We start from the raw sequence: 25,722 nt of genomic DNA, 5'->3' as shown, positions 1-25,722 counted from the left end.
AAAGATATTTTAGTTAAATATGCTTATCTTATTTATCCTTAACAGTAAAAAAAAAAAAATAAAAAAAAAAAACATATTTTTAGATTGCTTTTAAAAATGTCATGATGAAGTGTAACATCTCTGTTCAATCTGAGAAAAGATTCTGATCACACAAGCTTCTATTTCTCTTTCCACTTAATTCTTATCTCAGAGTAGATGGAGCACATCTGACTTCATTTCACACCCATATCAGGAATGTCCATCTGTCCTTCAGGTTACTGTGAGAGATGGAAAGGAAATGGCAGACTTGGAGCTGGGAAGGGGCCAGGCAGGTCATCCGTCTTGTCTTCTCCCAGGGCTCACTGTCCCTGATAAAGGCCTCCCTTCTCTTTAGCAAGTGGAGCAGCCATGGAAACCAGGGACTGGCACCAGAGGAATAACACTCCCTTTAATGGTACAAAATCAGGGCGAGGAGCTGTTTTGGCACAACTGTGTGTTCGAGGCGAGGAGTACCATCCTTCACTCTGCTGTGCCGTTTCTACTTTCTCTAAAAATCACTAGAAAAAATATCTTTTGATGAGGATTAACAGGGAAAAAAATGAGAGCCAACACAACAGTATCTGTTCAGTGTGAATAAATTAAAATTATACCTATTTTTTTTGTCATATTGGCAAAAAAATGTATTTTTTGGTGTGCTGGCAGAATTTTAGTTTATGGGTTTATTTATGAGTTTATTAGTTTATGAGTACCATAAGATGAAAAAGGTTGAAAATCACTGCACCAGACATTCTATGTGTTGGAAGTATTCCGGTCTATGTTGTCCGGACAGGAGTCACTAGGCACAGGTGGCTGGTAAGTCCTTGAAATGTGGCCAGCAGATTCACATCTCCTGTCTCATACATACTCTGCAGCTGTGGGGTCCCATGCATGGTCCCCAACTATTTAAATTGATATGAATTCAGTTCCTCATTCACGACCTGTTCAAGAACTGAGTCTTGACTGTACTTCTACTTTCCATGTATGGACATACTCTGTGAAATGGGGTTTATCATAGTACCGTTTCAGAAGCAGGTTTCTCCCCCCCCCCCCCCCTCCCCATTTTGTTTCTTGTCAGTCAAGTAGAGATGTTTGCATTGGAGGCATCCTCAGGGGTAAGCGAGGGAGCAGTTGCTCAGATATGGCCCACTTCCTTTTTACTCTACACTCTCTCCCTTAGTAGGACCAGATTGCCCTGGAATGTCATGTGATGGAAGTGATGAACAGAGATAGCCAGGTGACTAGGGCCGGGAGATACGAGTTCCAGTCTCAGTTTTGCTGATCTTGCATTGAGATCCAGGTTACTCCACCTCTCTGGGCATTTATTTCTCATCTGTGGATTAAAAGATTGGGCTGGATAATGTCCAAGTTTCCCTAGAGTTCTCCATTTTATGAGAAGGACACTTGCTAAAAAATAGAATAGTGAGGTCTTTTCCAGTTCTGGGCAGTCTTGAATATCCCTGTCCTCTCTCCCACAGGCATCTTGGCCATCCTCATCCCCCGTCTGGACCTGGTCATCTCCCTAGTGGGCTCCGTGAGCAGCAGTGCCCTGGCCCTCATCATCCCACCCCTCCTGGAGATCACCACCTACTACTCAGAAGGCCTGAGCCCCCTCACCATCGCCAAGGACGCCCTGATCAGCATCCTGGGCTTCGTGGGCTTTGTGGTGGGGACATATGAGGCTCTCTATGAGCTGATCCAGCCAAGCGTTGCTCCCAGTATTATCAACTCTACCAGTGCCTTTGCATAGCTTTCTGGTGTATTTTCTGCACCTGCTCACCCCACCTCTGTGTGTTCCCTAGCAACTGGCTCCAGAGCCTCAGGGAGGGTCCAGGCTCTGGGGGAAATCAAGGTTGCTGTTCAGGAACCTTGCTACCTTGCTTCTAGGTGCCCTGGGCCAGACCTGAGGGCAAGCAGGAGAGTGGGTAGCGAATATGCAGGAGGTACCTTTAGTGGCAGTGCCATCATTGCTCATATACTTGCTTTAACCCAGAACTTTACAACAGTTTTCCCTTGTCATGCCTCCTCCCTTACTTGTCTCTCTCCTCTGACCCACCTCCCCCAAATTATTCTTGTTGCACAGCTCACTTTATTTAAAAATTTTAGCGTCTCCTTTTCTGGTCCAGGCCTAGATGAAATAAGTGAGAACTCCCTCTCTTTAGAAAGCCGGGCCTATCTCTTTCTCATCTCTCTCCCCAATATTTTACCTCAATATTCACCTACCTTTCAAGTCTCCAGCAGGTGTCTGGATCTACCTAGTAGTTTAAAACCAGCGCCCAAAGCTGGAGTTTTTAATTTTTACTCTCTCTGGCTTGCTGTGACTGGCAATACCTCCTCTCTGACTCCTTGTGTGGGTCACAATACTATATTCTTAGTTGCTTTAGCTCCCCAAAAATATCAAGTGCTGCCTCAATTGAAAATATTTATATTTTATTTAAAATTAGCTTTTGTTCTTAGACTCTCTAGATCGTGACATGTTCCTTCCTCGGTACACCTGTACTGAGCTGCCACTGCTGAAAAGAAACTTGCTGCAGGAAAAGTCTGCTCAGGTCCTCAGCCCACATGGCTGAGCCCTCCAGAGGTTTTAATCAGGAGCATTTGACTGTGAACCTCTGTGGGAGGCATGGAGTTGGCCTCCCATCGGCCAGCCTGATTTCATACTGAGAAGACGGGAAGGACTCGGGAAATATTTGCCAGTGCACGAGGCCGAGGTAAAGGACGGCTGAGGGGGGTGTGTTTCTGCCCACAGAGGCTTATAAAATGGTGGCTTTGTGCATTCAGGCCTGTTTTTGAGCCTCAGCTCCTGACGTGCAAACAGCATGGCAGCATGCGGTTGTGCTGGGAAGACACCCACACTGTTGCCATGGATGAGATGATGAGGTCATGGTGCATAGAGAGTATGAAATTAAGTTCAGAGAATTGACAGCAGCTAGTCTGACACTAAGTGTGGTGCTTGGTTGTTTACAATCAGCAGGGGATAGGGCAGACGCTGTCCCATCCTGGCTGCCTTCATGGCCTGAACTCTAAAGGAACCACTTGCTTGGGATTTTGGTCTCCTGTGTTCTAAACACTAATTGTGATTCCTGTCCCTCCCCCTGAGTATCAGAAATGGCCTCAGGGTTGGCACACCTTTAGATCAGCCTTCAGATTTGGGAACAAACTACAGAGAAGGCCTGTAGTTTGGCTGCCCCTTCTTCCTTCTTGGTGTGAGAAGTCGGGGGGGGGGGGGGTAATTAGTCATTAACACCACTTCTTGAGCTGTGTCTATGTATGTGTGTGTTCATGCATATGGGCTCTTGCTTCCTTACCTGGAATTACCGTTCACCCTGAAAGTTGGGAGAGCAGCACAATTTTATCAGGGTTTTTGTGTTTCACCAAAGCTCGTAAGGGCTATGACCCACCTTTACAGCCCCAATTTTTTCTTTTTTTTCTCTCCCAAAGCCAAACTCTCTCATTGCAGTGACTCCTGTGCTACCTAACTTAGGAAGATGAGATTGGTGGTGTCTTGGTCTCCCTTAGGGTAATGACACTTTTCTTCACTGTTCCTGCTCTTTGGTGGTCACTAACAGGTGCTCATATGACCAAGATTCTAGCTGGAGGTGGCAGCAGCCCTGCCCTCTAAAGCCTCAGGCTTAGAGGTTGTCAGAGTGGGTTCAGGAATCACCATGTTCTGTTTGTAAGCCTGGGCTCCGGCAGTCTCCCCACAGTGGGCCTGAGAGCTGTTTTCAGTGAGAAGGTGCATGCCAGGAGAGTGGGTCAGATGTGTGTCCTGCCTGCAGCTGCTGTGGTGGAGGCTTCTGTGCATGAAGGGAGCTGCTGGAAGCAGTCCTGTCCAGGTGGGCAGTGACACGGACTGTGATACTGGGACACGAGGGCTGGATAGCACAATACTGAGGTCCTCTGGCCTCTGGTCTTAGCACAATGCAGGCTATTGCCTCAGGGTCCCTGACCTAGAGAACGTGATATATAGGAAAGATAGCTCCAGCTTTGGGGCTTTTGGGAGCTTTGTGCATGGTCTTCACCCTGTTTGATCTCTTTCCTGGCTCCTGCTTTGACAGCCTGATCGAATGGCTGCTTCAGAAGTCCAGGCAAGGCAAATCCCGTCAGTGGGCCTTTCTGGTTGTGTACTTGCAATGCAGTTAGATGTTGAGTAAAAGGGTCAGCCAGAGGATGGCAGGGGAGGGACCCTCCTCATCTGGAGCCAGCCCTCTTCTGCTGCCTGTGGGCCTCCTGTAGGCAGGTGCCCTTGGTTTCCTCTCACCGCTCCTTAGGAACAGCTGCCCCGCCTCCTCCCGTGCCTTGCTGGAACAAAGCTTCAGCATAAGTAGCAGTCTGATCAGGAGCAGCAGAGCAAAGGTTTCTGGAGTGTGAGGCTGCATCTGCCAAACCAAAGGCGAACCCTGGATTTTCTGGCCCAATACTGTTAGGCTCTGTGCCCCTCCCCCAATGCATTACCAGGTTTTTATTAGCTCAGAGGTAGCTGCTCAGAGCCCCTTGTTCTGTCCTGCAGATGCCACTATTGGGAGCATGTTTCCAGCTCCCGGTCGGCAGTGTACCTCCCCTTAAATGTAGGTGCTTGCTGGGAAGCGCATGGCCTGGCATCTTCTATTCAATTTGCCTAGAGTTGTCATTATTCACAAGTGGCATTATTTGTTGTGTGCTGCTGTCCGGCTACTAGGAGCCCTTCATCTGCACAAACCTTGGCCAGATATCTCTGAATGTATGGCAGGCCAATAGCTGAGAATCTGCAGCTTATGCCCGCCCTCCTTCTCTGTCACTCACCTTCCAGCCATCTTCATTGGCTGATGCTCACTACTCACTCTCTACCTTCACAAAAGGTAAAAATTGTACTATTAGCAATTATCTTAAAGTGATGATCCCTTCAAATAGGAATGTTAGGAAAATCTTCCCCCTACCCCTGTATTCCTGTCTTGCTATTTTCTCCTCCATTTTCTCCCAAAATTATAGAATATTATTTGTGTCTAACACTACATGTTCGCCTCATGTTTTTTTTGGAAGTGCAAAACCTCAGTGTCTGTTTACAGCTCTCTCTAGTCACCATCCACAGCAAGGGGGTTTGTATCTGTGGGTTTTATTTCATAGCTGATCAGCGGACCCTGGTCAGAACGCAAAGCTGGCTCCTCACAGCGGAGACACAAAGTATAAGAAGCACGACTTGGTGATTAGGGAGTCAGCTCCAAGTCTGCAGTTGAATTAAATTTTCCAGAGTACATTACAAATCTCCAAGACTATTAGGGGAAGAGGAGACGGCGTGGTTTGTCTTTGAAATCATGGTCGATACTTTTAGGCAATTGGCCTTGCTGGCTGCAAGGCTGTTTGCTCTGACAGCATCAGTTTGTTGCATTTCTTCCCTGTTCTTTGTATACCACTGGGTCATTCCCTGGCCAGGGGACATAAATGGTGCTGATACCAGGTTATCAGAGTGTGGGGGGGCAGAGGGGGGGTAAGGGTGGAGGGTGCCTTGCTCTTTTATTTAAATCAAGGTGATACTGGGGAAGCTATTTTATTTTAGTGAATGATAAAAATATGTGACTATTGTCAAATGTGTCAGTGAATGTGTGAATAAGAGGAGTATGAAAACTACTGTCCAGCAGATCTTAATAACCACACAGTACTGTGTATGTTGTGTGTCTACATGAATGTATGTTGCCACATGGTATGTGTAGAGATGAGGATCATGCAGGAGCTAATAGAAGATATTGCTTTGGGTTCTGCATACGGATCATGTGTTAAACTTTTCCTGTTCAATAAATGAATTTTATTTTTTATTTTTGAAGGTTGTAGTCTGTGTCTTTGTTTTCACTTAAAAAAAAAGAAAGTCACTCAGATTCCTTTACTTGATCCTAGGTCAAAATGTTTCTGGTGTAGCTGAAACCGGTTTGGCTCACTGGATGGAGCGACTGCCTGCGGACTGAAAAGTCCCGGGTTCGATTCCGGTCAAGGGCATGTACCTTGGTTGCAGGCACATCCCCAGTGGGGAGGGGAGTGTGTGTGTGCAGGAGGCAGCTGATCGATGATTCTCTCTCATTGATGTTTCTAACACTCTATCCCTCTTCTTCTCTGTAAAAAAATCAATAAAATATATATTTTAAAAAAATGTTTCTGGTGTATTTCATGGAGCTCATCTGGGGAGAAGTGTGAACAATAAAACCATCTATGGAATTTAGAGTTTCCCAAAAAAGGGCCAGGAAGTGATTTTTCTGTTAGACCAGTGGTCGGCAAACTCATTAGTCAACAGAGCCAAATATCAATAGTACAACGATTGAAATTTCTTTTGAGAGCCAAATTTTTTAAACTTCAACTTCTAGCACCACTTCTTCAAAATAGACTCGCCCAGGCTGTGGTATTTTATGGAAGAGCCACACTCGGGGGTGCCAAAGATCCACATGTGGCTTGCGAGCTGCAGTTTGCCAACCATGATGTTAGACAGTCCTGCCCTTCCTATCTGCTCCTGCTTCTCCTGAAAACTTGAGTAGGAATTCTCAACACTCCTGTGCCTATCAGAGGATCACACATACCAGGGGTTTTAGTTTTATGATTCAGTGTGGCTAGGCTATAGTGTTGAATAATGCAGTTATTCAAACACTTACCTAGGTGTTTCTGTGAAGGTATTTTGTAGATGTGGCTAAAATCTACAATCAGTAACCTTTAAAGAAAAGAGATTATCCTCAAAATGTGGGTGGGCCGCCTCCTTTAATCAGTTGAAGGACATTTAGAGCAAAACTGAGGTAGAAGAAATTGGCTTCAAGACTATAGCATCAGTTTTTGCCCAAGAGTTTCCAGCTTGCTAGCCTACCCTATGAATTTTTTACTTAGGATTCTAACAATCACGTAAGTCAATTCCTTGGAATCCTATCCGCCCCCCCCCCCCCCCTTCCACATTCAAGTACCTGGCTCTGTTTCTCTCAAGAACCCTGACTGATATGAGAGGTATCATCCAATTTTCTTGAATTTGGGGGACTGATTTCAAGACAGTGGAAGAGATGACTTTCCTTTGCTGCTTGTCACATTTAAGAAGAAAAACAAGACCTTCTCACTGACCCTTAGAGGATCTGAAAACTGATCTTTGTTGGCCACTGAATTAGATTTATTAAAAAAGCAGAGCCCTCAAGGAACACTATTAAGTATAACACTTCTCCAGGGCCTTGTCTCTGCCCTTCTTGTGCCCCAGATACTCATTTTTTTAGGTTCTAGCGATGGCTTCAGCCTCCCCACTGTGACCTCACCAGCACTGCTCTGATTTCTGGAAGATATATTTGCCTTCTGTACAAAGCCTTGAGAAACACTATGTGATGGCACTGTTGTGCTGTCCCACCCTCACTCCACTATCACCTGGAGGAGCAGTCTTATATCTCTTTGCTGTCCTGGTGAATTCCAGCTGCCCTCCTCACAGGTCTTGGTTATAAGTCCTGCCCCCACCCCTACATCTTCCTGGCCACCCTTTAAGGTCCAGCCTCTGAACTGAACCAGAATTATAGGAGTGGCCTGGGGTTGAACCCCAGGTTTGAGCAGACTCCACCTTCCCAAATCCAGACACTCTGGTTAATATCACCTAGAATTACAGTGACGTTCTTGGCCTCTGCACTCAGTTGGATCATTGGACTAAGCCTTCTCAGTCCTTCTTGTTTCTATTCCTCAATCCCTGTAGTTGTCATTTGTTTTATGAACCCAAATGTGAGGCATGGGTCTGGAGTCAGGCAGCCCTGAATTGAATCCTGGCACTGTTCTCATCCACTGGGTGGCCTCACTTTAAGTTACCAACATAAGTTATAAGCTATTGAATTTCTGTGTGCTCTGCACCTCCACCTGTAAAATGGAGATGACAGTACTTATCTCATGGTGTTTTTTTGTTTGTTTGTTTGTTTGTTTTGTTTGTGAGGATTAAATAAGATGAGATGTGCCAAGTACTTGCACTGCCAGTGTCTGTCAGGGGTGGTAGTGAGGATGAACATGGTGAACTAGAAAATCACCCAGCCTGGAAGTCAGGAGACCTGACTTCTGTTTTTCTCTGCCATTGTTATACACTGTCATTCTCAGGGTGTTTGGAACCCAGTGGCCTAAGAGGATTTCCCTGAAAATCTTTTGGGTCTTCCACAATTTGCTGGGCTAGGTCTCAATCTTAGAGAGCCCTCTGGTGGCTTACCCATGAAGGTGCAAGCTCCAGAGGCTAACGAGAAAGAGGGGCCTGGTTCATGGAGAGGTGGGTTGGGTGGGCAGAGGCTGAGCGAGTGATTTGTAGGGAAGTTTCTGGGTTGGGTGTTGGACCTGAATGTGGGTCTCATCCCTGTAAAGTTCTGTGTAAGATCTCGGACAAGCACCTCCTCCTCTGTGAGCCGTGGGAAGAGGAATATTGGGAATGGAGATGGACGAGATCAGTGTTTCCCAAAGATGATTTAGGGGCTCCCTGAATAATCATCTTTTAAAAAATCTGAATAGTTCTGTATTTTCATGTGTGCTAGTAGAAATAGTAACTTTCAAATCCTTTAGCTTATGGGTATTATCGTTTTAAAGTGAGTAAAAAATGTAAAGATCTAAATCTAAAAGAAAAATATTAAGTAAATAATAGTACTGGTAGTATTCTATCAGGGCAAAAATCATCAAAGTGGTAAGCACAACAGTTTAGGCAACACTGGACTAGATTATTTGTGATTTTCTGCACAGTTCTGAGAAGTTGCTTCTACCTGTATACTACTTGGTATTGTATCTTAGCATAATAATCACCATTTATTGTTTATGCAGCTATAAGCTTTTTACTTTTATTCCTCAGTATACTATTATTTACTATCTTAGTTTTACTGAAAAACGAGAGGCAAGTCATACCTGCCCGTTAGTATGTGGCAGAACAGGTTTGGAACTGAGCCTGTCTGACCCCAGAGCCACAGTCTGCAGAGGGAGCCAGAGGACAGGGACTGGGCTTTCCAGTCTCCTCAGTGTTACCTGCAAGGCTTGTGTGGACCACGGTCACCTGGTGACATTCACGTTCAGTGGGCCTCAGTGGCCACAGGCTGACTCAGCTGGAGGAAAAGGAGGGACAGGCCGTGCCTAGCTTCCCAAGACCTAGGACAGTAAGCCCCTCTCCCCAACCAGTGCCATGTGGTGCAGACATGCCAGCTGGGTCGGCAGTCCTGAAGCCCTGCTGGTTAGTGAACTTGTCCGCTGTGGAACATTGATTCAGCATTGGAGCCACCCCCCCCCCCCCCCCCCAGGTATTGTCCTGGGCCCCATCCCCAGAGGTTCTAATTTTGCAGGTCTGTGGTAGGGCTCAGGGATCTTTATTTTGGCCATTTTGCTAGATTTGAGGATCACGGTGTTTGATGACTTCTAGGGTCCCTTCCAGCTCCCAAATTCTGTGAAGCTCAGCTTGGAAGCATCTATAGATCTTGTGACACAGAAAATAACAGTAAAAAAGATACTTTATTGTTAAAAAAAAAAAAAGGCCATGCATACCGTCATTCACACTCACAGTCACACACACAGTCGCGAACCACTCACACAAATACGCCCTCACCCACACAGCCTCTGTCTCGCTGTAAGCAGCAACTCTGAGGGTGAGAGTCTTTGTTGCTCTTCCTTTTGACTTTTGTCTCCAGAAACAACACGTGAAAAAGTAGTGGACCCGAGAAAGGGATGGGGGATGGGTGGAATAGCAAGGTCACCAGAACACTCTGGTTGCTGCCACTCCTGGCTACATACACTCTACACATGTGTACAAACGTACTATACATGAGTGCCCACATGTGTAGACACGTGCCCACATTGACCCTCCATGCATAGGGTTGAGTCACTGCAGGTAACACTTAGATTGGCAGGCTTCTGAGATGGCGGGACAAGGGCAGGGTGTCCTACTTTCTGGCTCCCTGCCTCCACCCTCCCCTGAATGGACATTCTGAGTTCCTTGTGTCTATGGAAGAAAAATCCCTCATCCAGACAGCAAGGTAGAAAAGTGCCTAACATGTTTTAAAATGATGAATGGTGTCTTCCTGCCTTTGGCCCAAAGTGCTTGAGAAACTTGGGATGTAGAACCCAGAGTTCCATGAGGTCTGAATTCTTTAACAAAGAAGGTCCAGGGCTGCGGGGAATCCCGGCTGGCCACGGCTGGTAGAAAGTCACGTGACTTAAAGAGGTGGAGCAAATGGCCTAGTTGGAATCTGGATTAAAGGAGGAGTGGGACCTCCAGGAGACTGAGGCCAAAGTGATGCTCCTCGGCGACCCTTGTTGCCCTTGTTCACCATCTTATCCCCGATGCCTCGCACAGCACCTGGCACGGAGCAGATGCTGCAATGGACGTATGCATGAGGCAGGGTGCCTAGGTGACTTTTGGTAACTGCTCGCCTGCTGCTCACCTGTCAGCCCCTAGGACACCCTGTGGCCCTCCAGGACCCTGGCACCTTGTCTCTCTCGTGGGTGTCGTGGTAGCCTGTGGGGCATCAGCCTGCCTCTGCCTCCAGAACGGAGCTGTGGGCAGGTGTAAGGAGGTGCCCCAACAGGGCTGACCCTGTAGTTCAGACCCTGCTTCCCTGGGCCCTGAGAGGCGGCAGATCAGAGACTGACTGCCTCTTGCCCATCTCAGGAGGCTTCTCCTCGTTCTCCAGCATAGCCGTCCTGTGCATCCCCTTTCTGCTGGGGCCCTCGTGCTGCTTTTGGAGTCCTACCCTCAGCTTCCCTCCATCCTCAGGGACTAGCTGGGGGTCTGGAAGAGCACATTTCAATGTACGGCAGCCTGGAATGGGTATGGGGGCTTCCTTCCCACTTCCCCAGCCACACTGTACTCACTCTCTATAAACAGGAAGAAGGTGCCAAGTCCTTGGCCTCCCGCCTGCCTTCCTCTGAGGACAGCTAGAACATGACCTCCTCACAGCTCCCATAATCACTCTCTACCATGTCAGAGCCCTCATAGTTGGGGGGCGCCTCGGGCCGGCCCCGGCCTGCGGGAATCCCACCCACCACCTCGCAGTCGGCGTAAGAGGGCCCGGCGCGGCTGAGGCGCATCCTCACCCCCTTGTAGCCCCCTTCTGCCAGGCAGGGCCCTCCCCCTCCCTGCCGGAGCTGCGAATGGTAGTAACTGATGGCTGTGTACTCATTGAGACAGGGGTCCAGCAGGCGCTCCCGAGGACTGGGGGGCCGCGGGGGCATCAGATCTTCCAGGTTCTGGTTGCTATAGCGGGGTGGGAGGGGTGCCCGCTTGTTTTCCAGCTCCAGTGGGAAGGGGAAACCCCCATAGAGGCCATTGGGCTCCTGCATCACAGCTGGGTTCTGGTGGTGCTGTGGTGATGGTGGCAGAGGGCCCGGGGTCACTTCAGAGTTGGAGTATTCCCAGTGTTCCTTCCTGGAGTAAGTAGGGGGCCAGACCGTGGCTCCACCTGGATACACTGTAAGAGAACAGTAAGAGAGAGTGAGTTTCCCTGGTGAAGTTTCCAGCTGGCCTGACAGCTACTACTTAGCATATGGTGAAGACAGCCCAAGGAGTCTGTGGATATGTGGCCCATCTACATGTTGTCTCTTGCAGCTGAGGTTGATATCTAGAATCCAATGGGGCCAAGTTTAAGGCCAGAGGCTTAACCCAAAGCTGCCCATTTTGCAAATCTGTGCCACTGATCAAAGGGTCAATGTAAAAGGGAAGAATATGGATGGCTCCATGCAGCCCACCCCCAGTGCTAAAGGCCGCAGCTCCCTCCCAAGTCTTATTGGTGGGTTTTGTCTCCTTAATTGAAGGAAACAGACACATGAGATGTATCTTGGAAGATCGGAGACCAGGTGTCTTTGGTCCTAGCTGTGTCCCTGCTACTGAATAGTTGTGTGAATTAGAACTGTACCTTTATGGACCCTAGCTACTCAACTGGCAAAAAGCCAGTGAAAATACCTGTTTTAACTATTGATGAGTAAGCCAGGAAATAGAAAGTGCTTACATATTCACCTCCTTTTGAGTAAAAAATAAGAAAGTGGTAAAGATGGTGCCCCAAAGCCAGCTAGGTCTGGCCTAAGATTAGGCAATCAGAAGGTTGAACTACTGCTTCTCTTTTGCTTCCCAGAAGAGTACAGATGTGCAGAAGCCCGCTTTCACCCAGGGATCCCACCCCCTCCTTTCCGGAGTCTATAGGTTTCTGCCATGGACATCGAGCCTATGGAGTATCTTAGAATTTAGAGGAGTGGATCATGATGCAGCTGAATGAGCCATGGGCTCTGACTCCAGAGACCTGGCTTCTGTTCCCGTCCATTAGTTCACTGTGACCTTGAACACCCCACATTCCTAGAGCATGGACTGAATGGTGGCCAAAACCCCTCTGCCTGAGGTAGTGAAGTGCTTAGGTCTACTCCTCCATTCCACCAGTCCCCAAAGCTAAAGGCTCTGGCTATACTGACCCATCTCCTCGCCTGACCAGGTCCTCTTAATGATGGACTCGTTGTCAGAGCGGGGAGGGACTGTAGCTGGTGGGAGTCTGGGAGGCACGCTGCAGACTATTGGCTGCTGCTTAGAGCTGGGTCCAAAAGTGATGAATTCATTTGGACCTGAGGTCTTGCTGGGCTCTAGTTGGTTCAAGTTGTTGCAGGAGTTGGTGCTCAGGGGGTTGAGCTCGATGTCAGGCATGGCTTGGGTGTCAACACCAACACTCCTGGCCAGAAGGTCTGGGTCTTCCATGGCCACGGGCTTGTGAGACTTGCAACGGCGGCAGTAGAAGAGAAGCCCAAGGGAGCTAGCAATAATGACCAATAGGCCCCCTGCGATGATCAGAAGCTCCTGCTGCCCCCAGTCCCCCTTTTTGATCTCAGGGGTGACTAGGCATTCTCCTCCTGGGCAGGCCCTCACCTTCTGTTCACACCTGTAGAGACAGAAAAGTAGGAAGGGGCTGAGCCACTCTTCTGCCCTTTCCCTCTCCCCTCTTACAAAGATCAATGGATGGAGACCCCTGCATTTAAGCCTATCCTCTCCAATTTTCCACCAAAAAAAGAGAAGAGCCTGGCCAGTGTTACTCAGTGGTTGAGTGTTGACCCATACACCAAGAGGTTGCTGGTTCAATTCCCAGTCTGAACACATACCTGGTTGCAAGGCTCAGTTACCTGTGGGTCTGTGCAGAGGCAGCCAGTCAATCAATGTTTCTCTGTCAGCAATCTCTCTCTTTCTTTCTCTCTCTCTCTCTCTCTCCATCTCTGAACACATAATAATCTGGTCACTCAGTGTGTGTGTGTGTGTGTGTGTGTGTGTGTGTGAGTGTGAGGCCAGGTGCATGAATTCATGCATGGGTGGGGTTTGGCCAGCCTGGCCAGGGGGAGGGCTCATGGGCGGTTGGCCAGCCTATCTGCCTGCTGATTCAACTCCTGGTCGAGGGGACAGTTTGCATATTAGCCTTTTATTATATAAGATATACACTGAGTGGCCAGATCATTATGGGTTCAGAGATCATAATAACCTGGCCACTCAGTGTATTTTCAAACTTTATCAGATATCAGAGCCGCCCGAGGAGCTGGTTAGAAGTGCAGGTTCCTGGGTCTCAGCCTGGGGAGTCTTATTCAGCGGGTTCAGAACAGGGCTTGGGAAATATCAACAAGTACCTCCCTCTCCCAGAGGCTCTGTTGCAGGTGATTGGAGGGAGAAGCTAGGTCCTGGAGCACTCAGCCCCTTGCCTCCCATCAGCCTCCCTGGAGTTCAGAGAACAGAGCTCATTCCCTAATGGTGCCAAATCCAGGGTGAGGAGCCAATGGCAGGTGCCGCTCCCGTACTTACCTGTCTCCCGTGTGAGGGTAGGCTCCAGGGGAGGAGCTGCAGTTTCTGTTCTCCTTTCTCTGTTCACAGTGTTTCCCAGAGAACTGTGGGGGACACTCACAGAAATAGCCTGGGAGGAAGAGCAGGGAGGTGAGAGAGTGCACTGGCCAGGCAGTCAGGCCGCCAGGCGGAGAGGCCGTCTGGGCGAGGGGAGGCCTCAGCATGTCTACAGGCACCTGTGTGCACATTTATTTATTGAGGGCCAAACACCATCTTGATTACTGAAGCCCTGCTGGTCAAGGAGACTTGATCCTGGCCCTCAAACAGCTTACAGTCCTGCAGAAAGTGGGCATCTCAAGAATACTGTATATCCTCCTCATTTACCCAGGCAACACTTATTCTAAGTAAGAATCTTCATGGAAGAGCTTATTTGATCCTCACGACAACTCCAATATTGGTTTCTGTTATCCTCCTCATGAGGGGAAGAAGGTACAAGTGGGTGGCAGGTGAGGAGATGAGGCACAGAGAATGTATGGTCACACAGCCAGTAAGTGGCAAAATTGGGATTAATACTAATAGTAATTATCATAAAAATGAGTTTATTGAAGGGACGTATTGGGGGAGGTTTTGCAGAGCAGACACTATTTCATTTGAGACCTGAAGAATGAGTAAAGATTAGCCAGGCAGAAAGATAGAAGGACAAAGCAGAGGTGTTTCAGGCAGAAGAGAATGTGTGTAAAGACTTAGAGTAAAGAGTGTGGTAAGTCCCATTAAAATGATGCTTGGGTGGGCAACCTGCTGAAAGAGGGGGGAGTGGGAGCTGCATGGCCAGGAGGTGGGAGGGGGCAGAGCATGGGAGGTATGAGCCATATGCGGGAATTAGGAATTGGGACTCTATTGAACAGCAGGGGGGAGATATTGCAAGGCTCTAAGCAAAAAAGTGAAGCAAGTGCTCAGATCTGCAGCTGTGTCCCTGCTACTGAATAGGTGGGTGTGTTAGAACAGGATATTGTGTCTTCATGGGCCTTAGCTACTCCATCAGCAAACAGTTAGTGAAAATACCTGTTTTAACTGTTGGTGAATAAGCCAGAAAATATAAAGTGCTTACCTGTCCCGTGGGCCTGTGAGCACCTCCCGCCGTTGAGACACGGGTTCTGGCTGCAGTCTTGGCTGTGGGCGCAGCACTGGGTGAGGGCCTGGCTCTCCAGCAAGCCTGCCACCTTCTTGCCATGGGCCATCAGCTCCAGTGCCTGTCCATTGATCATGACCTCATCTAGGCAGCCTTCAAAGCCCTGGGAGACGTTCGGGGGAGAGTGAGAGAGGACAAAGCCACCTAGGAAAAGGTCTCTTTTGGGCCTCAGGCCCCAGCAGTTCTCCGGGAGCACAAGAGAGCCGTTGCCTGAGCTGTCAACCAACAGCCGAGTGGAAGTGTCTGTCTCCTTCACCAGAACTGAGTGCCACTTCCCGTCATTCACGTGGGGCCAGGAGGAAAGCGTTCCATTGAAACCACGTGGGCAACTGTACTCCAGCTGGAGCACTCCATGGACCAGCTGCAAAGAAAACCCAGATGGTCATCAGCAAAGCCAAGGAGTGCTTATAGAAAGCCCTGCAACAGGCTGCCAGGGCAAAGCATGCTGGTCATATTTTCATGGGTGGGAGGGGTAGTGTCTGATGATTTTTATATATTTATATATTTTTTTAGTTTAGAGAAGAAGGGAGAGGAATAGAGAGATAGAAACATCAATGATGAGAGAGAATCACTGATTGGCTGCCTCCTGCACACCCCCCACTGGGGATCAAGCCTGCAATCCAGGCATATGCCTCTGGCTGGAATCGAACCTGGGACCCTTCAGTCTGCAGGCTGATGCTCTATCCACTGAGCCAAACCAGCCAGGGCTGTCTGGTGATTTTTAAGGCAGTTTTAGTTTTGTGTTTGTAGAGAATAAAAACCTTCAAACTGCTCTTCTGTCTCTGGTTTTATTGTTCCCTCACTGAACTCCATGGGATGGCCTGGGCAGGGACAACATCTCCATTTCACAGATGAGGGAACTGAGGCCCAGAGATGCCTTCTGTCTTTGCATTCTTGTTCACAGGCCTCTCCAGTGTTCTGCATTCCTGAGCTTTGGCCTTCAAGGACACCAAAACCCCCTCCCACTCCCACTGCCTTAGGCAACAGGTCAGCAGTTCTTGAAGTTTCTCCAAGATCTATTTAGGAGATCTGCAATGGAAACTACTTTTCGTAAGAATCCTAAGGCATTATTTGCCTTTTTTCTCTCTCACAAATATACAATGAAGATTTCTGACATGTGCTATCACAACAGATGAAGGCAGAAGTAAATATGAAAAGCCAGCTGTCTTCTATTAAACCAGACAGAAGAGAGATTTGTAAAACACTGCTCCTTTTTATTTTTGGAAAATATAATTATTCTTTAAATGTATGGTTTTTATGTGAACATGCAGTGACTTCCTTAGTTTTAAATGAATTAACAAATACTTCAACATTTGTCAGTTTTAATTTCTAATACTGGAAACATTGATAGCTATATATAACTCATATAAACAAAACTTCCTTAGGATCTTCAGTTATTTTTAAAAGAGTGAAAGACCCCCAAATCAAAAAATCTGAAATCCCACTGGATTAAAACATTTTATTATAGTTCACCTCATCCTAAGAAGTGGGTCTTTTTCTGGTCACTGTAGGGTAGGTAGCGCTTCTTCTGGGTGAAATGTAAAGATACAACCCAATGTTTTCAGGAGTTAGCTATTTATACACAACCTTCCTGAGTTTTGCCCTGATTCAACCCTGCCTATACCAGCAAATGCATTAGTCAACAGAGCGGCAAACCGCGGCTCTCAAGCTGCGTGTGGCTCACAAGCCACAGTTTGCTGACCACTGGCCTATACCATTACTTAAAAAGGAAACTTATATACAGCAAATAGAAAAAGAGAATGACAAAATAAGTACAACTCAAAACAATGTCCTTAAATCACTCCTTTGACTTTACCTCGGACCACAAATCCATTGCTCCCACCATCTTTTCACTGTCTCTGTCATCTCAGTAAAGCCATCCTTCCTCTCCTCATCCAGCTGTCCTGTCCATCTCTTACTTTGTAGAAATTGACTAGCAAACCCACAAATAGGTAAAACTCAACTATTCTCTTATTCTATATGATCATCATGGAGCTGAATTTGGCTGGAGAGAAACATAGGCTTACTTGTTGGTCTCCTTTTAATTTCACGACCATGAGTCTCCAATAAGCCCTTCATGCTGTTCAACAGTTGAACTATCTTCCTTAGTTCATTTACTCTCCCATGTGCCTATTTTCACAACTTCTCTGTCCTCAGATCCCTAATTCTCCCCCATCCCCCCAATTCTTATTCTACAAACCAGATGGGGACTTGAAGACACTCGTAATCACATGGATACACTTTGGTGAAAACTAATCTCTCCATTCATGTACTAGATCTTCCCCCTCATTTCTTCAAGGGCAAGATATCACTGACTTTCCTTCCTTTTTTCTAGATCTTTGTTAATTCTCTGCTGGATCATCCCATTTGTCATGCAAACATCATTACTCTAATATATTTTTTTTAAAGTTGGCTTGAACCCATTTCTCTTATCAATTATCTTTTTTTTCTTTGCTTCTCTTTTGCAGCAAAATTCCACCCTCACCCATGACAACACTGAAACTACTGGTGTCAGGGTATTCAGTGACCTCTGTGTTGCCAAATCCAGTGATTAGTATCACTTCCCATCTTAGCTGACCTCTCAGTAGCATATCACCCAGCTGATCACTCACTCCTTCCTTCTTGATTTGGTTTCCGTCTTCATTTGGTTTCCTGGATATAGTACTGTCTTGTTTTCCTTCACCATCATTGGTTGCTCCTTTTCAGTCTCCTTTGTTGGATCCTCCTCTTCCCCCTACATCTCACTGTTAGAGTGTCTTTGTCTACTCTCTTTTTAATCTATACTCCTTAGTGACCTTCATCTCCAGCCCAGACCTTTCTCACAAACACTAGATTTGTTTATGCAGCTCTGCTTGGAAGTCTAATAGGCATTTCAAACTTACACGTCCAAAACTGAACTCTGGATCTTCCCCCCCAAACCTGCTTTACCAATATTCTTACCTGGGTCTGTTGGTGGCAACTCTATCCCTTCTAGTTGCTCAGGACAAAATCTTACTCCTTGCTTCTTCTCTCAGCGCTTATTCAATTCATCTAGAAATCCTATTGGCTTTACCTTCAGAATCTATCCAGAATCTGACCTCTTCTTCCCAGTTCCACTGTCATTGCCCTGATCTAAACCACAGTCATCTCTCACCTGAATTACTACTTCTTTGTCTGGGTCTCTCTGCTTCTGGCCTTGTCCTTCCAAGGTCTATTCTTAGCAGAGTAGCCATGAGGATCCTTTCTACACGTGTTAATTCTCTGCTCAAAAGCTTCCGAGGCCCTCCATTTTGCTCAGAATAAAAGCCAAAGTCCTTAAATGGCCTGTGCAACCTATATAAATCTGCCCCCATTTCATTACATTGCTGACCTCAACTCCTACTACTACTGTCCTTTTTGCTCACTTCTGTCAAGCTGTACAGACCTCTGGCTTGTGCCTTAAGCATGTAAGGAATCTCCTGCCAATTACTATTCTTTCGACCTAGAATGCTGTTCCCCCAGCTGTCTAAGCTAACTCCCTCACCCCCTTCAAATTATTGTTCAATTACTACCTCAATGAAACCTTTCCTAACCACTTTATTTAAAATTGCAACTCTCCGTACTCCCGATTTCCCTTCACCTTCTCCCCCCTCCTTTAACCCAAAGCACTTATCACATTTGGGCAAAATCTATAATTTTCTGAGATATTATGATTATTGTCAGTCTGCCCTGTAGGATGAAAGTTCTAAGGGTTTTGTTTTTTCTTAATCTTATTCGCTGATAAGACCCAAACACCTAGAACAGAGCCTGTCACATAGCAGATGCTCAGTCAATATTTATTAGATGAATTAAATTCTAACTAACCCAAGTCTGGTTCTCTTTGTCAGAGTGGGAGACTGAAATGTGTGCTAGAGGTGTTAAAATCAGGAAGGTACACCGAGACTTTCTAGATGACATAAGCAGAAGGACTGAAAGGCCATTAGCAAGGAAACTTATTTTCTTCCATGTAATGTAATCTGTGTTTGTCATCTTGAGCGCCCCAGTGGTAAACACTGTTCTATTACTCAGCAAAAGTGCTAAAAGCACCAGGGCCAGGTGGCCACACCCATCTCTCTTTCTATCTCCAGAGACTCTCTGTTAACCCCTAGAACAGCCCGACCTCTGTTGTTGTACTTGGACATATTATATATCTATGTGGGGTGGCTTTGGCCATCATGACTGGAAAGTCTCACGTCCTGACCCAATAGTCAGGGATTTCTTTGCAGAAATTAGCCTTCTTGGCCATGCTCATGCTGCCCCCACCTCCCAGCATGGCACATTCCCATGACATCAGTGCCTTACCTTCAGGGAGACATACACTGTCCCATTGCTGAACAGGAGAATGGCCTGTGACTGGAGTGTTTTCAAACGGAAACGGATGTGCCAGTTCTGAGCCTCTGGGAGAGTGTACCGCCCAAAGCTCTGACCACTGAACCTTGCAGCAGTACCTGTGAAGCAACCAGAGGTGTCACCTCCATGTAAAATGGTCCCCATGGAGCCCTGGCACTGATTGTCTCGTTCAACCCTTGGGCAGCCAGCAGAGTCATTGCTCATTTAATAGACGGAGAAATGAGGCTGGGGGTTACTTGTCCTGGGTCACACAGCAAAACAAGGGCCATCACCCTGCATACCCTCCGTTGGCCCCAGGAATCAGCCTGGTCAGAAACTGTGAGCTCAAACCATTAACAAAGCAGGAATCAAGGCGGAAATATAATCAAGTGTGTGGAAATAAAAAATGTCTATTCTACATAGTTTCTGTGTCATTTCTATGTCACTTGGGGAAGAAGGAATTAGACTTGGAGAGGACTTTGCATATCTGTGTGATTTCAGGAACACCATATGGTGTTTTATTGTTTTGTTTTGTTTTGTTTTTTTGTTTCTTTTCTGCCTCAACAGATCTCCCTCATTAGGAGTGCAACCATTTGGGTAGGCACTTCCCAAATGAAATGCCACTGAGAGGCCAGGAGACACTGATAAAGGTAGTAATAGATTGTGTGGCTAAAACTTCTGCATTACTTCAAACTCTGGGCAGTTGCACAAGGAGTCTGAGCTTTCACCCACATTTGATTTCTCAAGCTCATTTGGCCATGGGACCCTCTTATGTGGACCATCTACCCATAGTCCTTGGAAACTGCATTCTGTGGAACCCCCTTTGGGAAATGCTGTGCAATCTTAAGCACTGCCCTCCCGAGACTCTTTAAACTCCACCCTCCCCAGAACTGAGTTCAGATATCAATTCCCTGTGAATAGGCTTATCGTTGTCAGGGAGAGGGGTTAGTGGTACAGACCCCGAGACCTAGGGAAGAGGAGTTGTTGAAGAGGGGAACAAGGCCAAAAGGGAAAGGAAGAACCCAAAAGCCTGAGGCATGCGGGATTACAAAATCCTAAGAGGCCGTCATAGTGTAGGTCAAAATCCTCTCTGATGTTGGCAATTCCATTGTGGTAGCTCATTATTGGCTGGGTTATTGAAGGTAATCTAGGTCAGGAATTCCCAAACCTGGCTGAATATCAGCCTCAACTGGAGTCCTTTAAGATACGGAATACCAGGCTCTCCCCGCGGAGAGTACGGCTCAGTGGTTCTGCTGGCACACGGGTGCCTGCATTTTCAATCTCTCCCCAGAATGGCTGTAGCAACTGGAAGAGGAGCCAGGGGAGGTTTCTGTGCTGGTTGTGTTCTGACTCTGGATCTAGGTTTTGGTTACACTGGTGTATTTGGCCTGTGAAAACTTGCTGAGCTGTACATTTATGACACAGGGTCTTTCTGTATGTCCCATAAGGTTAAAAAAAAAAATCACCCGAAACTTCTGTCCAAGCGATTCTGGTGATGTGTGAGCCAGCCCATCTAGATTTCTTAAAGTGTAGTCCTTGGACCACTGGCTTCAGCATCGACTGAGGTGCAGGTTAAAAATGTCAATGCAATGAGAAACAACAACAGTGACCCCCCAAAAAAGTCCACAGAAAATGCCAATGCCAGGCCTTACCCAAGGCTTTCTAAATAAAAGTCTGGAGGTGACACCAGGAGCAGGTCTCTTTAAAAATACACTCCCTGGATAAATTTGCACAATCTTAACTTTTTGAACCTCTGCTGTCTGATGCCAGATGGTCAAGAGAGAAGCTTCAGCCATCATTTTCCCTGCAATCCACTCTGGGGCAAAGGATATAGAAAGGAACCCCTCACCCTGAGAATAGCTCACCTAACCTAAATCCAGTGGGCCCAGAGAAAGTCCACAAATCTGAGAAAGAATTCCCTAGTTCAAACCAGGAAGGTAGGCCATGCCAGGCAGAGGGCGATGGTGAGGTGGGGCAAGGCCATTCTCTTTCTGCCAATGCTTGCGTGTATTGGTCTTAATGTCATGGCGCTGGGTGAAGCCAGTCAGAAAACTGAGATCATAAAGAGATGGGCAAAAAGCTCAGGCTTTAGAGTGGGATGCCCAGGTATATGAATAACCAGTCTGTTAGAGGCTACAGTTTCAGACAAACCAATCTATAATAATAAAAGCATAATATGCTAATTAGGCTGGACATCCTTCAGGACAAAGCCAGGGCTGTGAGGGAAGCCGGGTCCCAGGTGCCAGAGGGAAGCCAGTGCTGGCAGCCAGGGGAAGGAAAGCCTACTCTTGCACAAATTTTGTGCATCGGCCTCCAGTATAATATAATCCTCATTCTTCAGTTCCAAATATAGATGGAGCTATGACCCTGCTTCATATGCTTGTGGTAATACTGAGTTTGGGTAACCTACACAGAGCCTGGCACATAGCAGAGTTCTCATAGCAACAGCTGCTATACTGAATGACAGCTGCCACTCATGGGGTGCTCATAATGGGCCACCAAGGTTTAAGTGCTTTTATCTTCATAAGTAATTTACTCCCCAAACCAACTCAAGGAGGCATAATTTTCATTATTTTATGGATGGGAAACTAAAGCCCAGAGGATTTTAATAAATCCCCAAGGTTACACAGCTAGTAAGTGACAGAGCTGGGGCTTGAACCTGAGCCATCTAGTCTAAACCTTGATGTTGTAACCAGCAGGCTACGGTAATAATAGTAGTAGTATTAGGAACTGTTGTTTATGGACCACTTTCCGTATCAGGTGCTTTTCTAAGCAAATACTTGCTATTTTATTTCTACAACACCCCTAAGGCACAGAGAAATTAAGTAATGTTCCTGAGGTCATGTGGCCAGCAAGTGGCAGAGCTGAGATTCGAACCCAGAAAGCTTGATACCAGAGTCTATGCGTTTAACCATGATGCTAAACTGCCTCTTGTATTATCATTGTTTTCAAAATTCCAACAAGTGACCAGGAATAGGATGCTATCCTGTGACTAGAGTTTGTGAGGCCACACCTGCCTTCTAGGAGTCCCTGGTCTTTCACCTAAAACTTCCCTCTCAGTATCCCACAGACCCTCCCTGGGATCTCCATCCCGAGAGTCAGGCCGATGGAGCCCGCAGTGTTGACTGCCCTGGGGGAGGCCCATTCCTTACCGTTGCAGGCGCAGTTCCCCTCCAGGCGGTGCCGTGGGGTTAGGATGCTGAGCCTGGCTGTGCTGTACGTGGGCCCCACCCTGGGCTCCAGGTGCACTGTCTCTTGGCAGATTTGACGCTGGCAGCTTGGCCCCTGGCAGGGCACCACAGGCAGGGCTGACCTCATCTGAATTCCCACCGAGTGCTCCATTTCCTTGGCTGAGTGAGCGATGACGGTTGCCAGCTCCTGCAGCTTGTGGAAGGTACCAGAATGCCCCTCGAAGACCAGAAGCACATCCACCCCAGCTGTGGCCTCTGCAGGCTGAAGGCTGGCCAGGTGGATGTTGGCTCTTTTGATGTCCAGCTTGTTGCTGAGGAACCTCTGCAGGTTCCTCCAGTGGTCACTCACCAGCTCCTCCGGGGTGACCTGGCGGAAGCCCATCCACATGCTCTGCTGCAGAGCCACCTGCCCCGCGTGCCACACGTGGATGTGGACCCCAGCAGTGGTGGTGAAGGTCCCGTCGCTGACTGTGACGTTGAATGTGTAGCGACCCTCAGGCAGTCCCTGGGCAGCAATGATCTTACCGTCGGACGCACCCACTGAGAAGCGCTTGCCCAGGGTCTTCTCTTCTGCCAGGCTGTAGGTCAGCATGTCCTGTGGATCTCGGTCTGTGGCATGGATTTTGCCCACCATGCCACCCTGGAACTCCTCCTCCCCGGTGGTGATGAAGATCTCCAGTGGGAGGGCAGAGGGTGGGTAGTGGCTCTGCTCCGTGACGTGGACGCTAACAGATGTGGAAGATGAAAGGGGCGGGATGCCACTGTCTGATACCTGTGGGCGAGGGAAGCAGGCATTACCTTAGGACTGTGGCCCCAACAGGCTGCCTGCCTCCGTGGGGAATCACTCTCCCTAAACCCTTCCAGCCACAAGATACACCTCCTTCCTCTTGAACTTCTCTCATTGTCTAAGTGAGTCATCAAAGGTCTCTTAGCGAGCCCAGTGTGCATCTCTCATGGACCCCATCAGCCACAGGAGGTTCTCTCTGGGATTCCCTTTTACTCTGTGATTGGGCTCAGGGTTCAGGCGAGCAATTGTTAAGTGCCTTCTACGGGCCAGACCCTCTGCTGTGATCAGGAGAAAAGAGGCAATAAGTAAGTTGCCAAATAAACCAAAGGATGTCACCCTTGGGCAAAGTACTATTGAGGAAATAAATAGCGAAGTGACAGAGACATCTGAAGATTGAAAGACCTAAGTTAGATCAGGTGGGAGAGAAGGCCTTTCTTCTTAGAGGAGGTAAAACTTGACAAGATGAGAAGAAGGGAGGACAAGATGTGACAGACAGGGAACAACTCTCCAGTAGGAAAGAATGTGGTGTGCTTAACAAAACAGCAAGGGGCCACCATTGCCAGAGGAGTGGGCAGAGCAGAAGTTGAGATGAGAGAGAGAAAAGCAGGGACCCGGTCACTGATGGGCTGAGGAGCACAAGGTGGCATTTTATGGGAGAGCCATAACATAAAATGACTATTCCCACCATTGCTCACAATGTCTGACCACATTGACACATCTCAGGTCACTGCAAGGTCTTTTCCAATGCAGGACCTTCCTGTCTGTGACACTTTCCTGCCCACTTTTCACATAGTTGGCTCCTCAGGTCTCATCTCAAAATGTCCCTTCTTCATGAGGGCAGCCACCCTATGGATATGTATCATCCTGTGCCTTAGGAGCTTCTCATCACTTTCTTTCTTCATCTACTCATTGTTTTCCTCCACAGTTAGAATCAAAAGCCCACAAGGGCAGGAACCATTCACTAAAAGCTAGCATAGGGTTTGGCTAATAATAAGTGCTCAATAAATATTTGTTGAAAGAATGAATGAATGAATGAATGAATGAATGACTAGTTGTCTGGCTGAATGGATGAATACATCATCCTGAACCCAGAGAAGTTCACAGAATATCAGGGTCCACTAGTCTTGAGATTTAGGAAAAGGATTTGGGGAGAATGAAATGAGAGAGTAGTGTTTGACCACCATCTTGGCCACTATCACTGGGTAATTCTCGTTCAACCCATAGCAATAAAACCCAAATCCCATACACGTATATATGTTCTCTCATTTGACCCCATACCAATTCTCTGGGGTAGGTCTTTAACAAGACCTGAGGTTCAGAGAGCTGTCCTGACCAACCGTAAGGAGTGATAGCCAGGTTGAGGGTGTTCTGCCTGAGAGAAGAGCAGAAATTAAGAGCTTGAGTCTTTGGGTCAGAGCAATCCACCTCTGCCACTTACTAGTAGTATTACTTTGAACCAGTCAGTTAACCTCTGTGCACCTCAGTTATCACATCTATAAAGTGGGGTTATAATAACACCTACCCTAAAGCATGTTGTGAAGATTTAGTGCAATTACGCATGTTTAGTACTTAGCCCAGTGCTTGGCACATAGTAAGAACTTTTGTTTTTTTCTAATAATTAAAGCAGGGTAGTGTTTTTGCCAGCACATTTATTGTCCCTATGATCACCGCCACCGGCCCAACACACCTCTCACCTCGATCTGAAGCTGATACCATTCCTGGACTCTCCTGCTCAGGTATATGGTGGTCACCAGCCATCCATCTGGGGTCACTCGGAAGGCAGAGCCGTCATTCCCCTTGGTGATTTGAAATGAGTAGGGGGGGCCATTCTCTGGGGAGTCTGGGTCACTCAGGATCAGCTGCAGGACTTTGCTGCCGATGGGGCAATTCTCCTAGACCAAGAGTAACAGGAAATCAAAGAGCAAAATGAGCCCCAGTTCTTCCTCTCACAGTTTTCTGCACCCCCTTTTCTGGGATGTGTCCTCAGCATTCTGGCTGCTCCCAGGCCAGAATGACCCTGAGCTGTCATTCATGCATTTTGCCTGCTTGTGAGTTAGTTGCTGACTTTGTCAATCTAGACCAGTGCAAGGTCACAGCCATTGTTCAGGTAGACTGATACCAGTGGTGAGCACTCTCCTCCAGGAGGGATGTGAGGGGAGGGTGGGTTCCGTATGCCTTTGGAAGGTCAAGCATACCTGAACAGAGGTGCTGTAGTTGAGCTGGAAGAATCTTGGTGGGTTGTCATTGACATCAACCACTTGGATGGCAATGTCTGTGTCCTCATGCAGTGGGGGCCGCCCGTTGTCTGTGGCTCGGATCCTCAGGGAATAACTAGAAACCTACATAGCGGGATGCCCAGTGAAGAGTTAGCAATGAGACCCTTCAATTCCACCCCCTGATTTATCATTAATGTTTTCAGAAAAATTAGATACAGACACTTCCTGTGTTCATCTTCCATTACCCAACCATGACATTTTAGGACTTAGGTTCTGGA

The 25,722-nt window shown here is 47.4% G+C and overlaps 2 protein-coding genes across 9 annotated transcripts in view; one reads left to right on the top strand and one right to left on the bottom strand.

Annotated features, from left to right (window-relative positions):
- Positions 1-5,812, top strand: part of SLC36A1 (solute carrier family 36 member 1) — a 38,525-nt gene extending 32,713 nt beyond the window's left edge. For all 6 annotated transcript variants that reach the window (XM_045576586.1, XM_036423371.2, XM_036423372.2 and 3 more), the window contains one exon: positions 1,494-5,812. In XM_045576586.1, the coding sequence (XP_045432542.1) occupies positions 1,494-1,765 (272 nt within the window). In that variant the 3' untranslated portion in view covers positions 1,766-5,812. The remainder of the gene's footprint in view (positions 1-1,493) is intronic.
- A 3,708-nt stretch (positions 5,813-9,520) lies between these two features.
- The window catches only part of FAT2 (FAT atypical cadherin 2), a 67,245-nt gene continuing 51,043 nt past the window's right edge, over positions 9,521-25,722 (bottom strand). For 2 of the 3 annotated variants that reach the window (XM_036423364.2, XM_036423366.2), the window contains 8 exons: positions 25,424-25,567; positions 24,923-25,120; positions 22,403-23,213; positions 19,224-19,369; positions 14,844-15,285; positions 13,757-13,865; positions 12,397-12,854; positions 9,521-11,405 (listed from right to left, as the gene is read on the bottom strand). In XM_036423364.2, coding sequence (XP_036279257.1) covers positions 10,873-11,405; positions 12,397-12,854; positions 13,757-13,865; positions 14,844-15,285; positions 19,224-19,369; positions 22,403-23,213; positions 24,923-25,120; positions 25,424-25,567 — 2,841 coding nt within the window. In that variant the 3' untranslated portion in view covers positions 9,521-10,872. The remainder of the gene's footprint in view (positions 11,406-12,396; positions 12,855-13,756; positions 13,866-14,843; positions 15,286-19,223; positions 19,370-22,402; positions 23,214-24,922; positions 25,121-25,423; positions 25,568-25,722) is intronic. The other variant, XM_036423365.2, reaches the window with a different exon arrangement.

The sequence above is a fragment of the Pipistrellus kuhlii genome, unplaced genomic scaffold, assembly GCF_014108245.1.
Source record: "Pipistrellus kuhlii isolate mPipKuh1 unplaced genomic scaffold, mPipKuh1.p scaffold_m20_p_8, whole genome shotgun sequence".
NCBI classification, from domain to species: Eukaryota; Metazoa; Chordata; class Mammalia; order Chiroptera; family Vespertilionidae; genus Pipistrellus; species Pipistrellus kuhlii.
Note: the sequence above shows the minus strand (reverse complement) of the source record. Positions and strands in the feature narration are given on the sequence as shown.